Raw genomic sequence first — 18,107 nt, 5'->3', positions numbered from 1 at the left:
CCTGTCAGCCCCCCCCCCCAGAAAATATATCCTAGGGCCACCACTGAGTGTGAACTATTCAAGACTTTTTTATACCCTGTTCAGCAAATTGTGTTTTTAAATATTAGGTTTACAAGAGTACAGTAGAGAGACATTACTAATCTCAACCAGTTTACTGCTTTCTCATTTGTCATCCTTGCTGCTTTTATGATGTCCTTGACACAGTCACTCCACCTTCCTTTTGGCCTCCCTCTCTTGCTGGTGGACTGTTACCCTGTCGCTTGTAGAGGAGTTACCCTGCAAGGGTCCGGAGGTCATAACCCCTGGCAGGTTCAACCATGCCAAACAACCCAAATACGTAGAGGTCACACGAAGCACAGTCCCTGGTCCTCCAGGTTGGTGGCAGGAAGGGCATCTAGCTGTAAAACTATAGCTACGCAATTAGTATGATACAAATATTAATATTTATATTTATTTAAATTTATATTTTTTGATGTTCTCTTACTAGTGGACTACTGATGCAGATCTGAGCAATGCTATATCAGAGCTTGGGGTTAATGATCTGATTGAGATTAAATTCCATGAGAATCGTGCCAACGGACAGTCTAAAGGTTTTGCTACCGTGCATGTTGGATCAGATGGGTCATACCGAGTCATAATGAATGGATTGCCCAAGAAGTAAGTATCCTCACTGAATACTTAACAAACATTGTTCAATCAAGAAAAAAAGATATAAAAACATCGCTTTCAACATTTCATTTAAAATGAGTAAAATAAACGGAAAGACAGGGCTCTCACCAGCATTTCACTTGTGTTTGATCAAAGTCTGATCAAGTCTGACAGACAGTATTATGATAGAGTATGCCCATATTTAGTTCCTAATTATTCAACATTGCAATCATAGCAGTTCATTAAATTATTCATAGATTCAAGATGTACAAGATACATTATTTTCTGAATTTACAGAACAATTAGTTTTACACTTACATGATAAATTACAATTATTTAAAAATAGATAAGCGATTATTAAAATTAGTACACAGATATAATGTGAACAAATTAATAATCTTTTTTTTAACAGAGAATTGCACGGTCAGCAGCCGGTTGTGACACAGTGCAACCGACAAAGCCTGACGCAGTTTGAGGCAGCCTCCAGAAAAGGCGAGGCTAGAGCTCGTAAGTATGACTTTGTAAACACATTTCAACTTTAAATTTTTATAATAGATTATGTATCTTGCACTCTGTCCAGATTAATAATTTGTTCTTTGACTAAAAACTGTTGTATGCCCATATATAGTCATGATATGCCCATATATGGTCATGATATGCCCATATATGATCATGATATGCCTATATATAGTCATGATATGCCTATATATTTTCCTGATATGCCCATATATGGTCATGATATCCCTATATATGATCATGATATGCCTATATATGGTTATGATATATCTATATATGGTCATGATATCCCTATATATGGTCATGATATGCCTATATATGGTTATGATATATCTATATATGGTCATGATATACCTATATATGGTCATTATATGCCTATATATGGTCATGATATGCCTATATATGGTCATGATATGCCTATATATGGTCATGATGTGATGTCATCATGACCGTAGGCATGTCACATGTCTTAGTCAAACAGAGTTTGATTGTCTGGACAGGACCTTATACATCATTTATTTCACCAACATACAAACATATGCATACAGTGAAACAAAATATATAACATTAACATGTACTACTTGTGGCAGCATTGCTCAAAAATAAATAGGTAATTGAGGAGCACTACTTGTAAAATTAGGTAAAAAAATGTTATTTTAAGTAGTCTTAAAATAATTAATATATAATTTCTAATAAATAAATAAATATAAAATTATAAATTTTTTTTAAAATAAATAAATATATTCATCTGTATTATCTGCATTGTGATACAGGTACAAGTTTCTGTTTTGCAATTTTTGAAATGTTTAAAATTTTCTTGCTTTATTAGCTAATGACCGTGATGGTCCACCTCGCCATCATCGTGACGGACCACCCAACCATCGTCAACATGGTCCGTCGCCACATCATAATGATGGGATGCGTTTCCCGCCGCCTCAGCGTGGACCATCTCCTCAAGGAAACCATCCACATCAAGGGCCAGGAAATGGACCTCCACAAAGGGACCATTTCCCTCCATGTAAGTGAAAAGGGTTTAATAAGAGCTGCAGCTTTGTGGCCAAGATGCTTGTCTAGATCCGACTTCAGTGTCAGGGTTCATTTACAACAAATTGACAGCCAAAATAGCTGGGCATTATTCACTCTCAAGTTTTTGTCTGTCGGACAGTGTTTGATGAGACTACTGATATATGCTTATTTCAGACATACCTATTCAGTATTTATTATAAAAATTACGGTAATAAAAAAAAAAAGGCTACACTCGTTGAAATTTATGATTATTTATTTCCATGTGATAATTTAATGGGTAATATAATTGATACACATATACATTGAAAATGGAAATTTATTACCCTGTATATTTTAATTCAACATACCCTGTTAATGGAAAAAACTAAATATTTTTTTCCTACTGATCGTATGAATTTTTTTCTCCAGCTCGTGGACCTCACCCAGGACACCAAGGACCCCCTAGAGGGCCCCCTCCTCCTGGAATGCAAGGTCCACCAAGACAGATGGGGGTAAGTAACTGGATCTGTGTGATTGTTGTTAATAAGCAAAATTAAGTTGGTTACACAAAAGTCTGTATGATAGAGAAGTTAATCCAATGACCAGTACAACTAATTTCAAGATCTTCAAGGAATTATTTAGTTTTAAATAGCAGAAGCATTTCACCCCAACTAAATCCCCCACCCCAACTAAATCCACCTCCCCCTCCCCACTTTCCAAAACATTCCAATTTATAAATTGTGTGAAGACTTGGCTGTAGCATCTGCATTTTAATGATTGTGTTTTTTGTTTTTTTTTTGTACCCATTATAGCCTCCTGGACCAATGAGAGGACCACCCCCAGGTGGACCACGTGGACCCCCACCCCCAGATCAGCGAGGACCACCGCAAAGGTCACCTGGTAAGCTAATCATATTGTTTAGATATGTTAATAGATTCCACTATACATATTTTATTTTTTCCAGTTGTGCAGTATAATTAACTTTCAAATGTATATTTATTTTACATTTAAAGGTAATAAATTATGTATTTTTAAAGATGACTTATGAAATACCTAATTGTGTTTGTTTTTTGTTCAAATTAGATATACACTTTGATATTTTGATGCTGTGTATTCAATTTAAACAACTAGACTTTTTTTTAACTTCTTTTTAGGACCATTTGGTGGACCACCTCACAATGGACCTCCTAGTGGTTCCCCACATGGTGGGCCACCTCCTGGTGGACCACCATTTGGCCCACCACATGGAGGACCACCCCATGGAGGTCCACCACATGGAGGGCCACCACATGGAGGGCCACCTCATGGTGGACCACCTCATGGTGGGCCTCCTCATGGGGGCCATCATCACAGTGGACCACCTCCCCATGGAGGACCACATATTCACAATGGTCCTCCTCATAGTGGTCCTCCTGGGGGACCACCACATCCAGGACCAGGTGGCCCACCTCGTGGACCTCCTATGCAAGGACCGCCACCTCCAGGACCTGGTGGGCCTCCTCCACAGAGAGGCCCTCCACCACCACAGTATGGACCACCACCACATGGTGGACCACCACAGCATCCAGGACCACCACCTCATCCTGGACCACCACCACCACATCCTGGTCCACCACCTCATCCTGGACCACCACCGCCTCATCATCCTGGACCTCCGCCTCCGCATCAAGGACCTCCACAGCCACCGTTCCCTGGTCCTCCACAACAGCACTTTCAAGGCCCTGCCCCAACACACCAAGGACCACCACAAGGACCTCCCCCACATCCCGGTCCTCCTCCGCCTCATCCAGGACCACCACCAGTTCATCCAGGCCCCCCTCCTGCACCTCATGTCAATCCAGCTTTTTTTCATGGAAGCCAAGGCCCTCCGCCGTCGTCTCAAGCAAGTTATACACCAGCTCAGCCACGCTACCCAGAAGAAGAATACAAAACACCAGATAGATACCCTCCTCCAGCTCAACCAAGATATTCTGATGATCAGTATAAGACACCAGAACGGTAAGGATTCCTATTATTCAACACACAAAAGGTTGCTCATCATTACATACTTGGTTTATAAATAGAAACCAAAAAAAAAACACTATATTGAATGTCCTCATTGTGTATGCCAATTAATCAACCTAATCAACAATTAATAGTCATTCACCAATTTACGTAATAACAGAATTTTTAAAAATATCTTGACATTTTTAGGCGTGATAATCCTCCGCCAGCGCCGTCTCCGGCACTTAGTGAAACTGAATTTGAAGAAATCATGGGCCGCAATCGCACAGTTTCCAGCAGTGCCATCTCAAGAGCAGTTATGGATGCCAGCTCAGGTAAGAAACATCAATTTCTAGCCCTTCATGGGGTCAGGGGATGATTTGACATTGGTATAGGCAAGACTCGCACCTCAAGTTGTAGTCCATATTTTCATCTCTGTGCTATGTTTATTCAACTTTTTATGTTTAGTATTCCTTTCAGCGATTTCTACCAAGATATACAAGATACTTTGTGCATATATTGTTATTACTTACTTTTTATTTTTATTAATTCATTGTATTTATTTATTTTTTTATTTCATTTACATATAAGTGGCAGCTTGCAATTCCACAGGAGATCCTGTGAGTAAACGTAATATGTGGCTTTGTTATTTGTTTGTATAGCGCTTTCCTTGCAGTTATGAAGTGTTCTTTGCCATTCTCCACAATAAGATAAGATGAAAAATCCCCCTCCCCCCTCCCATGAGCAAACCTTGCATGCAAACAAACCCAACCCAAAGTTTGCAAACTTAAATAATTATTTTTTCCTTTGTAGGGGAATACGCTTCAGCCATTGAGACACTGGTGACCGCCATCTCCCTCATCAAGCAATCCAAAGTGGCCTCCGATGACCGCTGTAAAGTTATCATCAGCTCCCTGCAGGATTGTCTCAGAGGAATAGAGGATAAATCTTATGGAAGTGCTGCGTAAGTTTATAGAAAAATCCCACTTAATCCATAATTTTTTTTATGTTTTTCTCCAACTTTATATATTTCGCATAAATATCACATTGTCACAAGACAGAAGAAGAATAGAAGGATGCATGTTGGGCATCATGAGGAGAGGTAGGAAAACTGTACAATGGATTAGAAAACAAACAAGGGTTCAAGATAGTTTACAGGATGTTAAAGCCAAAAAATGGAGATGGGTAGGTCAGCTTACTCGGACAAATGATAATGGTTGGATGAAAATAACCACTGAATGGAGTCCAAGAAAGGTACTCGAGGTCTGGGAAAGACCCAAAACCAGGTGGAGAGATGAAATTTTAGGATTTGCCGGCATGTTGTTGTGGATGAAAATTACACAGAAGTCAGTGGTTTCACCCTGCAGTGTGTTGACAACGGCTGAAATGATGATGATGACAATAAGGATTACATTTAATAAAATCAATTACTCTACTCACAATACAAAATTAATTAAAAAAACAGGTCTCCCTCCAATTAAAGACCACTTTTAGGATTGGGGTTTCCATGGTCTTTGGCAGCTTTGGTCTCTAATAAGAATAATAAAGATAAAAGACATTAGTGAATTTGAGACCGGAAAAGTGGTATTTAATTAGAGAGAAACCTGTATGTAACTTAATCTTGTAATATACATTCTCCTCATTCAGTAATACTAGCTCAAGCAGTAGCAGCAGTAAGAGAAATCGTGATCGAAGCTCCAGAGATCGTGAAGAGCGTCACCGCTCGAGAGAATCGAAGAGTAGCCGTCACAAAGAGAGACGTGAACGATCACGCAGTCGAGGGAGCAGAGAACGGGAGTACCGGGAGAGAAGTCGTGATCGGGAGTATCGTGACCGTGAGCGAGGAGAACGTGAAAGCAGGAGCGATAGAGAACGAGATCGTGATCGTGAATATAGACGTCGTTAAGTATTCTTGCTGTCCTTTATGGGTGAGTAGAAAGTTTAATCATATTCGTAGGCTTTTGTTCCCCTTCTTCCTGAAGAAGGTAAGTCAGAGAAAGGTAGGTGGATGCTTACATTTTTTCCATTGTTCAATAACATGATTTTTAATAAAAGTATCTGCAATAAAAAGAAATACCATTTTTCAAGTGTAGATGTCTGTGTTTTTAAAACAAATTTTTATTTTGTCTTGGTATATAAAAATATTTCTTGTCACAAATATGTTATAGAAATACTTCAAAATATTTGAATTGTTGTGGTATTGGTAAGTTGAATTAACAGAGTTACAAGAATTTTTATTGTAGTATTTGTTTACACCGTCATTGTCACCTTTATTTTCAGGAGCATCGTCATCATCATCACCACCATTTTTGTAATTATTACAACCATCTATTCTCATTGTCAACATCATATCGCCATCATTATCATTATCATTTTATCATCATTATCACCATCATATTATTTATGGTCATCATCATTATCGTCATCGTTGTCATTATCACTATCATCTTTAGGTGAGACAATTTTTATTCCTTGTTTTGCGTACTTATTTTTTTTAAAGATCATCGGAGGAGGAATAAAAATGAAAATAAAATTTTGTTTTCTTATTCATCAAATAGGTTTGCCAAAAAAAGGAGGAGAAAATAAAAATAAAATTTTATTTGGGATTTTAAAGTAGGATGGTTAAATGCTTCAAATTTATATAATTAGGAAGAAATAAACATAACTTGTCTTTGGAGATTTCAAGGCAGCATAGGGCATAATAAAAATAATAATAATAATTTTTCTGAAATTTCCACTTTTTTGTGGCGCTAATTGGTCAAAAATAAAATTTTATTTTATTTGAAATCATCAATATTTGCAGTCGGCGGGTTCACTAAAGAAGGTATAAAGAAAGTCTCGCCATATCATCATCATCATCATTATCATCATCATCATAATAATGATTATCAATATCATCATTAACTTTGTTTTCTTTTTTTGTTAATTCATAATGCAAAGTGGTAAATGTATTGAGGTCTTAAAACTCATATTTCCTAAAATTTTAATCTTTTGCTGATTATTATTATTTTCAAACCAAGAAAGTCAGCAGCAACTCTTAAATTGTTATCTGTTATTCTATTGCAATTGTACGTAGTGAAAAAGCACTAATTGTAAAATGCTACCATGTTCTATAAGTAGCCAAAACGGCCAAAATTGCTTATTATAATTTTTCAATTTCCATGCAAGAAAGCTACTGCAACTCTAATATTTGTTATCTGTTATTCTATTGCATTTATACTTAGTGAAATAAAATGTAACAGGCTATAACGTTTACTCTATAATAAGTGGTCACATCACAACTAACAGAAGCTTTTAAACTATACTAGAAAAATGTGTTTTGATTAATTTGACAGTCTGTCTATTAATGAATATTTCTAATTATCAATCTGTGTATATTTATGACCACATTTGTACATCACTGTAAGAAAGCTAGCATTTTCCATTCCAGGCAGCAAAATATGTTCTGGTAATGGTAAAATTGTAAGAGACTTTTAAATAGAAAAACAAAAAAATGCTTTTTTTGCTAAAAGTATAGTTTTGTGTGGATGTGTTTGTGTCTATATGCTCTTTATATTGATCTATCTGCATCTACTACTGTGTCTATATCTTTTTGTCTATCTACCTATGTGTGTGTCATCTATACATTTATCTATTTGTAAACTATTATTTTATACAAGCTTATTAAGTATTTATTGCAAGTATTTATGTTCTATGGTCAGAATAGAATTTCTAAGACAAATAACATATTTTATAATAATTTTTGTTTCTAAAGTGCAATTTAGAATAATACTAAGGTCGGATATGTTTTACTATAATTTGTTATCTCAATTTTATTTTGATGGTTTTCAATGTTTTTAGTATATCTTCAATATACTACAAATTTATTTTATTGGTTCTATACCCAGGTCTGGTGTATATCTCTTTGCATCTATCAGCAAGAGAACAATTGTAAACCTTTTCTTAACAAACAGTACATACCATATCATTCACCATGACTGATAGAAACCCAGGCATAGATTGTCCAAATTTTATCTCTCAGACTTTTCAGTGTTTAATCAGACTTAAGTAGAGTCTAAATTCCAATAATCATGGAAAGGTAAGCTTTGTTTGATGAAGTACTGTATTTCTAAGAGGACGGCACACTACACTGTAGTCTGTCTGATAAAAATTTTGTCTGGCTATACAGGCACATTGCATGTTTGTACATGTTGATGTTGATACATTTACCTAATCAGCGTATATTTAATATGATGGTATAATTATATGATAAATCATACAAATATGTATAGTGCATACTCACACTTAGGTATACATACAACCATATGTGTGTAATCGTGCACCATACATTGACAAGTAATATATTTATTACAAATGTGTTATTTAAAATTCCATCCCGAAGGGTCAAGGTTAAGAAACCTTAAGACTTGGCCCTCATCACAACAGCAGGTTCCTCTAATATGAGCTGTTGATGAAACAATCTACTTTAATTTAAGGGGAAATATGTTGTGTTTTTAAAAAAAAAAAAAAAAAAAAAAAAAAACCATTATAATTGCTGTCTTAAATATAGCATACTGTCGTTAGTAAAAATTGAGAAAAATGAATTGAATGAAAAATCCAATTAAACCATTGGATTGCTTATTTATATGATATCATCTTCTAAAGACAATGGTAAGTTTTTTTAGTCTTTTTGCTATGGATAAGAGTATATGCAAAGAATTTATGAAGAGTATTCATTATGCAATGGTATTTAGTGTGAACATTGTTTTTTCATTAAAAAAGTTATAAAATTAATATTAATTAAGTATATTTATCTTGATTTGCCTTGATATCAAGTCTTGTGGTCTCATTAGTTGAATCTTTTCAAAAGACGTCTACTAAAACCAAAAGGTCCACTGATTAATCTCAGATAAGAGAGTATAATACATACTCCAAGTATCTGTCTACTAAGGGTATAAGGTAATAATACCCAATTCACATGTACACAAAATGTAACCATTTTATACTAGTCTAGTTTTCTGAGATATTACTGAGTAGTAGTATTGCTAAAGCAGATATATTTTCATAATTATCGTGGGTAATTAATTTTGTATTGTGGTGCAAGTTATGAATAAAACACTGACTAAAAAATCTAGATATTGCATCCTGTAATCTTTACCATCCTTTTCAAGGCATGTAAAGATTACGAGATATTACAGGGAAACTATTTATATTATTACAAGGGACCCTTATGAAATCTCAGAAACTTTACAAAGATTTATAAAAGAAAACGCTTTCACACACAGCGATCCTTGATCAAACAACATGTTATAAATTTTATTGGGTCAAAGCAAGGCAATTAGTAAATTTTATTGTACAACTTTATAACACAGTATCTCTTTAAGCTATAGACTTCCTCAATTTTGCTCTTTTTTACACTAACAAATTAATTAATTTAAATTTACTGTAATATTTCGTTGTTTTTGTTTATACTTTCGTTTTGTTAATAGCTGTTTACCTTCACTTCAGTATTTATGATTTATTGGAGTTAAATTTTCGTGGTTTTTGGTGAAGCTTTGTCGAGACTACAGTATCAAAATTTGTTGTCACAAATAAATGATTTTTCCATATTTGGGTGTAATATAATATAAACAGCATCATGTCCATATATGGGTTCATTAATTATACAAATTTGTCACATAAAATTTGATAGTGTGGACACAACTTATGTGATTATTTAGATTAAGGGATTAAAATTAATTGAATATTTAGATTAAGGGATTAATATTAAGTGATTATTTAGATAAAGTGATTAATATTAAGTGATTATTTAGATTAAGTGATTAATATTAAGTGATTATTTAGATTAAGGGATTAATATTAAGTGATTATTTAGATTAAGTGATTATTTAGATTAAGGGATTAATATTTATTAGATTATAAGAAGAAAATTAGATTAAGGAATAAAAATTATTTAGATTAACAAAACCTGCTTTTGGGGTTTTTCATTCTTGCAATATGTATGAATATGGAAATTGTTTTTCTAGATAATAAATTTGCATGCAAGAGTCTTGAATACATTTTAACATTTTAATTAATATATTTTTGTTTGCAAGCTTATTGATAGTTGTGGATTTTTCAGGAGCATGTGGTAACAGTGGGTCTGTTTCCTCTAACATAATGTAATATATATTTGGACGATTCAAATTTAATAAAATATACAAGCTTTTTTGCAGTGAATTTTTTTTGCAAACAAATATGATAATAAGATGTTTATCTCATTCCCAATACAAATAAGACATGGAAATGCTATATTTATTCTGGAATGTTTAGTTTTATATTTAAAAATATAATATAAAAATGAATACAAAAAAATGACAGTACATGATTTAGTATTTCAAACAAACTTGTTGAATTTTTGAATAAATTACTGTTCAATCTGACTTGCTTTATTGTACATAGGTACCAATTTTCTTTAGATTAATAATTTATTGGTATTGGTAGACCTCATAGAATTAGCTATTTATCAACTAAAACATCTCATTTATATAGAACAGTAAATATGCAGTTTATTTTCATGTTCAGTTTTTGTTATCGATGTGTGGAATCAAGAAATATAACTACAGTACTATAATGTCTACTGTATTTGTTTTTATAAAGTTGTTCAAGGTAATCTATGACTCATTATTACTAATTACTATGTAAATTTATAAAATAGCAAACAGCTATGATATGTAACATAAATAAAAAAATATATAAAAAAGCTCATAATAATGCTACAGCAGTTGGCATTACAAGAACATTTAAAGAAAAATTGTGTAATGGTGTAAAATAATTTATAACATTCTTATTGTTTTGATAATTCGTATAAAGCCATTGAGTATTTCCAAGAACCCACGCACTGTAGTGTTCAGAGGTCCCTTTATAGAGTGCTTCACAAATTTTAATCATGTTTGTCAGATTGTGTTGATTGATTGATTGAAATATGTCTCCATCCTTCGGTAAATGTACCTATTTTAATACTAATTAGATACTGACAAGACATTTTACATTATATTTAAGTGTTTTTTCTACCTGTTGATGTGTGTAACCTTAAGTTTCATTTAAAATTTCCTTATGACAACAATTAAACACATACAATCGTGTTTGTGTGTTGAGGTCAGAGGTACCATACCTAGTTGTTAAGTAGTTTTGATAAATCAGAAATCATTTAAAATCAGTTAAATTTGATAAACATCAAATGTTTAAGAGTGAACAAAAACTGATATCATCATATTCAGAAACTGATATACTGATAAATTATGGGATAGCAACATTTATTTTACAAAGACATTTTGTTAAATTTTTTATGAAGGTTTTTTTTCTATCCTATAAATTTAAAGTATTTCAATTGATTCTGATATTGCATATCATATAGTACAAAAAAATGTTGGATTTGTATGTTGAAGTAGTGGTGCATGCTATTTTAATCTATTTTAGGTTATTCCTTACCATAGCTAATTAACCATTTCACTAGGCCTATTGGATATTGTTTTCTAAGGTCCTACAAAATGACAACCTAACCATACATAAACATGTATGCTTGTGAGACAACGTGTCAAACAAGATGATAATTCTGGTGTCAGACAAGATGATAATTCTGATTGGTCATTTATTAAGTTTTTCGTGTTCATTGTTAAGCAAAGGTATTATAAATCAAGAAACTGTGAATTGTTAATTAGAATTTGTACCATTACCAAACAGCAAAGGGTCATTTTTTTAGAATGATATCGTATTTCAACAGCCCAGAAATTTTGACTACAAAATACAATTACTGTAAATGAAATACCATCTCTCATTTTTTAAAATTCATTTTTTAACTATTTATTACAGACTTTGAATTGGTTAGTAAATAAACCTTATCCAGTTAATATACTTGAAAATTGGAATAGTAGCTAGAGATTTTTTTTCAATGACTTTGGGGTGCCTTAAAACTAATGTGTCTTTACCACATAATTAGTTTTTTTAAAAGATTTATTGAGAAATGGAGTAGTCCCCCATTAAGATAATTTGCAGACATTAATTTGCAGGGGGAAAATCGATCAGCTTAGGCTAGATGGACCACCCTCACAAAATATTGTTTAAATAAGACATGAACAAAATATATTTTTGCAAAATGTATTGTCATTAGTTTTAACCCAAATGCAAATACAATTCAGTTTCTGTACATCATATTTCTCATCTTAGTTCATAGAACAACCAAACGGTAGGATGTTGGAGTAGTATCCTGTCTAGGGCAATACTTTCTCCTCAAACATTTAACTACCATATTATTATTGAAGCATATATAATATGAGAAGTGTAGACAAAAGGCCAAGAATTAGGAAACATCGTTACGGGAGGCTAATGTAATTGGGCATGTTTTTCATGTTGGTTTTAGTAGCAGTCGCTATAAAATAACTTATGGCACCATCTTGCGACTCATTTTTCAATGTGTAATTGTTCCACTATTATTTTTGTTAAATATAGGGATGTTAATTTAATAATTTAACCCATAATAATAATAATAATAATAATTCTGGATTTATATAGCGTCTCACGTTGACACAACCTCGAGGCGCTTAACAACAACAGAGAAGAATAAAAATTAATTAAGTTCAAATGATTGGTTTGATGATTATCAATAAATGTTATTATTACAACCCATACCCACTCTAAAAAGTATTTTGTATTCTAGATTATTATTTCAGGTATTTAAATACAATCATGCTTTAGCGAAAACATTGTGAATATACATAGAAGTCCATAAAATCACTGGTTTATATTTTCAAGTACTAAGCCTTTTTGAAAGTAACATGGTTTGGTTTGGTTTATTACATTTAAAAGGCTTATGCCATTTAATTTTCCAGACACATCTATGGATGTAGCAGACTTAAGGTGTGTAACAATTTTGTGGTGATAGAAAAGTCCATAACTATTTATGGTTTAAAAATCAAAATTACGTTTTTTGAGTCTTTTTTCAGGACTCTTCAAAACAATGTGTGAATTTGTACTATGTACTGCACAGGAAATTTAGCAGGACATTATTATTATAATTAATTTTTCTATAATTTAGTAAATTTTTAATTTTTGGAAATATATAAGTTATTTAGGTTTATAGAATATGTTATGTCATATCATACAAATTTTAAATAATTAAAATGGTGTCATGGTTTTTTTTCACATAACATTACTATGATACCACTTTGGAGTATAAATGTTTAGTTATTAACAAACCTGCCAATTGAATTGAAACAATTTGTTGTTTGTCACATAGTGCAGTATTCTATAGTCTATTACTTGTTTAACCAAATTTCTGTTGATGAAAAACTGTTGAAAATGCCTGACTCTTTAATTAATGTAATATTTTATTATAATACCAAATATCTGGTATAAAATATTCAGTAAAAGAATAATGTTTATAAATAAAGCAAGATCAACTGTTGAAATTCAGTTGTGACTAGGATCAGTTTGAATATCATTTGAGTACAGTACTGCATAGGTTTAAATCCATCCAATCCAATTCATACTATAATACCATCCAAGAGAATTAGGAATTGGTTTAAGACTGGTGGAACAGTATACTATAGCAAAAGCCTTAGCTTCAAAGTAAAGATCACAAGAGGTAAACATACGTAACTTAAGGACAACCAAAATCAAAACTAAATATCTTCATTGCTTAGAAATTAAGTACAGTATTGTTAAGTACTGTATAAGCAATGCATTTCATATCTGTAGACCTTTATGTTTAAGACTATAACGTTTTTATAGTGCCTGTTAGGGGAAACAAATTTCTGGTGCTTAAAATATAATTCTTCATTAAAGAAATGAGTTTTAAGGAGAGTCTTTAAATGCATCAGCAATAGAAGTTAGTCTGTTTAGGTGGGAGAGAATTATAACATAAATTTATGTCTAGAATTCTCTTTGAGATGGAGACCAAAGGTAAAATTGTGGTAAATACAGCACTATATATTTTTATAACAATGTTATTTCTTTTCTGATGATGGGCTAAAAGTTCACTAAAACTATCTTTAAAATAATTTAAATTATTCCTTGTTTTAATTGCTTATACTATTATAGCAATCAATAGTTTTTTTTGTGACATATTTAGAGTTTGTAGGCAGGATTTTTATAGCGTACACTTCTTAATTGTATGGAGAGATATTTTTGCCCTGGTTATTGTGATCGTCGTCTTAATATTGAATTATTTTATTGAGGTTTACTGAAAAATTGTACTTAATTTACAACTATTGTTTTATATGCACAAACAGAGATTTATTTATTTTATAATTAGATAAAAATTTGGATATAGACCTTTATATTTATGTATCAACATTAAGAGGTGATGGGTGTGTAAGCAGTATCTCTTAGGGATCGTGGACAACAATACTTGAATTTCATAGTCCTCTCGCTTAATGTTATTTTTTATTTTTATTGTATTGTTAAGGAGGGTATCAGCCCTTAATTACTTTTAATTATTCCAAATGTTTAGGATTGTATTAATATTTACAGTATTATATGGCAGCATTAATTAAAAGAACATTTTTTTTTTTTTTTTCTTTTTTTTTTTTGTTAGAATACTTACACAAATCATACAAGTTTGGTAACATCATAATTGAATAAAATTTAGAATAAGATAGATTGCAATTATTAAATTCCTTTTTCACACATAGACACTGTCACATACATTATTGTAGGTAAATAGCTAATATATTTGATTAAATTGAAATTCAACTTTCTGTGTTTACAGAGAAAATATTTGTTGTTATTGTTCGCACAGTATAAAAGTATATTTTTCCAAGATTACTTAAAATAGTTCTAATATGTGATTGAGTTTTCAATTTGTGATAATTCTGTTCTTTGATATTTTAAAACTTGTAAATATTGGTTATACAGTACTGTGAAGGCAAATCTTTTTGTGTGTTTGTGAAAACAGTAACTACACCCTATTTTACATTATTTGATTTAAACTTCTTTCTTCATTTGGGTCACCTTATTTGTTTGTTATAAAATTCAGTTCTATCTGTTTATTAAATTATTGCCATTTTTATTAGTACTGAAAATATATTATCATCATAAAAAATTATTTTTTATTAGTGTTCATAGAGGGTGCTAACTGCATTATTTTTTCTATACACTATGATCTCTTTTATTGTGTTGGAATAATTGTTGTTACGTGTAGCAAAGGTTTGTCTCTGTCCTGAAATGATGAAAGGAACTGCTAAAGTATAAAATAATGTTCATAACAAGTTACTAGTGATATGCAAGTTGTATATGATAAGGTATTCTGGTTTTAAAACTTGATTTGTTTACAGGATTTGTTATTTATAATTGTATATAATGTTTAAGGTATTCTGGTTTCAAAACTTGACTTGTTTACAGGATTTGGTATTTATAAAGCTACTACAATGTTATAAATATTTTTAACTCTGTGGTATTTAATTTAATTTAATTTAGCCTTGACTTAATTAGCAAATAACCTTTTGAATTCTTATTGTTTCTTGGCAGGTTTTCAAGTTAACATCACTGATGGTAAAGACTTTGTAAAAAAAAACTGTTTTGAACTTTTACTAAAAAATTAAAAATTAATGGGATAATTAGTTGAAATGATTGGGTTGAACAGGAAAAACCAACTACTATTACTGAATGAAAGTGGTATTTTTATCCAGAACCTCAAGTTTTAATAGAACATTGAAGAGGAGTTAATACATTTTTATGGCCAATGAAGACATGAAACACAGTGCAAATATCAAGAAAGAAGCTTGGTGAACCAACAAGAAACTGTTTTAATTGTTGCAGAGCGCCACCAACTTCCCATTGTTCAAGAACACCACCAACTTCATGTTGACCAAGACCATCATCTACTTCATATTGATCAAGAGCGCCGCCAACTTTTTCAGAACTGTTTTGCAATCTCTGTATATAATATGATGTCTTTTTTTTTTCATTTCCTATAGATAATGTAGGAACAACCATTTTTTATAAGAAAATCTTCCTTTGTGAAGGTTTTAGTTTGATCGTGTTAGTATAGCCATTTGTTATAAGTAAAAAACGTTGCATGACGATACATTATTATCGATGCTTGAAATAATGAAATTTCTATAAAATATTCTGTCGTTTATGAAATCTATATTCTTTTATCTTCTTGTCAGTTAATTCTTTTTTCCCTTCTACATTAACTTTCAGTAAATTAAAAATTGGAATAATTACCATTACATAATATTTGCATAAATAATATGTGTTTAAATAACTTTCATTATTCATAATTAAAACATATTAAAACAATTTAAAACTTCATGATAAAGTATAAACATTGTTTTTAAACTCTTTTCTTGTGAATATCCGTAGTTAGTATCAATTGGTTATTAAAAGTACAGTTTAGTGGGTAGATAATTATTTGTATAATTGTATTTTTTTTTCATGGTGCAGTGTAGTTGTCAGAATTATTAATTAGTGAGTGATTAATTGATTGATTGATTGACAAGTCTGTTACAAATGCCATACCTTACCAGAAAAGAAGCTTATGGTAATTGAGTTCATTTTATTGCTATTAATCAGTATTGATTTTAGTCATTGTTTACTAATGATGCTACCAGCAAAATTGTTTGCCACAAAGTAAGCAAAAAACTTGACGTTTTTCATAAATAATAGTTATATTCAATATACAGCTCCTACTGTTGTTGTTTTAGTTAAGGGCTGTGACCGGAGGACCTATGTGGCCCCTTGCTGAACCCCTGAAGTCGCCACTTATTTTAATCAGTTATTTTTATACACGCTTTTTTAATTTAACTGGAAATGGTGAAACATTAATGACAACACAATTAAAATGGTATACATTCTTAATAAAAATACAGATAAGCTTTAGAACGATTTAGACAGGCCACGTCACATTTTTAAAACTGTTGCAGTAATAAAAGGTAAGTTGTACTGAATCAGATAGCAAAAATGAGGCGGGAGGAAGGTTTGATGAGGGGGAAGGCCTGATGAGGGGGAATATTTCGTCAGGTAAGTAGAAGTGAGTATACTTTTTGTATTGGTGTGTTTATATAATTTTTATTGATTGGTCGTGGATTGTATTCCTGCAGCACTAGAAGAGCTATATGGCCCATCACGTCAACAGTATGATTTGGGGAATATATATGGTGTACGTTATTGATTACATCTGCTCAATAAGAAAAACACTATACGAATGTTCATTAAAATTCATCTGTGTTGGTAGTTTAATGTTGAAACTCTTATTAAATCCAACGTACAGTAATAACATTTTCCCTACCTTGGAATTTTGAGGTAGAAATTTAATCATGTTGGGTTTAAGTTTTAAAATTGAATTGCCATAAAACTTGGGGTTGAAAATTCAGTTTTTTTGTACGCTTCCGAAATTGTTGATGATTGTGAATGGCGCCCCACTTCTCCACTAACAGAAACACCATAAATATGGTGTTGCAGAATCAAATTTTATGTACTGTACATTTTTAGTGAGGGCAAAGGGTAGAAAAGGAGAATACTGATTGGTACACTGGTGGAAATGTTTATTGCTAGTTTTCCCGTAAATAATCAAATTGCTGTAGTGCAAAACAATAGCAATTAAGGTTGTTTTGCTAACTCTGCTCTTGCATTTAGCTTAGATAGGTGTTCTAATTTGAACCGGCATTGTAGCGTTTAATTGAGAGTAATAACATATACAGTAGTATTATCTATCAATTTTCTACGATATAAACACTACTGGTACTAACATTTTGAAGTCTGATAAAACCTGTGTATAATCTTTTGATTCAGCGCTTCACTGAAACTGCCAAATATTTGTAAATGTAAATTTAGTTGAACTTAGTTTAGAGGGAGTAGGAAATCCTGAACCCCACATCAGATGAAGTAGCCAGCCATTTCGTCGAGAACACTGCTTTAAAAGTGAATTTTTACACTTTGTGAGTGCCTTTTCCGGGCATCTAGAGGTGCACAAATTTAAAGTTTACCTTGGTTGA

General features: G+C 32.0%; 1 protein-coding gene across 1 annotated transcript in view; it reads left to right on the top strand.

The window, feature by feature from the left end:
• Positions 1-16,521, top strand: part of LOC117124988 (cleavage and polyadenylation specificity factor subunit 6-like) — a 20,036-nt gene extending 3,515 nt beyond the window's left edge. Inside the window, exons 4-13 of the mRNA XM_033271337.1 lie at positions 488-657; positions 1,061-1,155; positions 1,994-2,182; positions 2,599-2,681; positions 2,982-3,069; positions 3,324-4,167; positions 4,363-4,487; positions 4,966-5,116; positions 5,800-6,080; positions 15,637-16,521. Coding sequence (XP_033127228.1) covers positions 488-657; positions 1,061-1,155; positions 1,994-2,182; positions 2,599-2,681; positions 2,982-3,069; positions 3,324-4,167; positions 4,363-4,487; positions 4,966-5,116; positions 5,800-6,058 — 2,004 coding nt within the window. The 3' untranslated portion in view covers positions 6,059-6,080; positions 15,637-16,521. The remainder of the gene's footprint in view (positions 1-487; positions 658-1,060; positions 1,156-1,993; positions 2,183-2,598; positions 2,682-2,981; positions 3,070-3,323; positions 4,168-4,362; positions 4,488-4,965; positions 5,117-5,799; positions 6,081-15,636) is intronic.
• The last annotated feature ends 1,586 nt before the right edge of the window (positions 16,522-18,107 follow it).

This window comes from Anneissia japonica, unplaced genomic scaffold (assembly GCF_011630105.1).
Source record: "Anneissia japonica isolate Jap-2015-1 unplaced genomic scaffold, ASM1163010v1 scaffold2878_len565122_cov162, whole genome shotgun sequence".
Taxonomy (NCBI): Eukaryota; Metazoa; Echinodermata; class Crinoidea; order Comatulida; family Comatulidae; genus Anneissia; species Anneissia japonica.
Note: the sequence above shows the minus strand (reverse complement) of the source record. Positions and strands in the feature narration are given on the sequence as shown.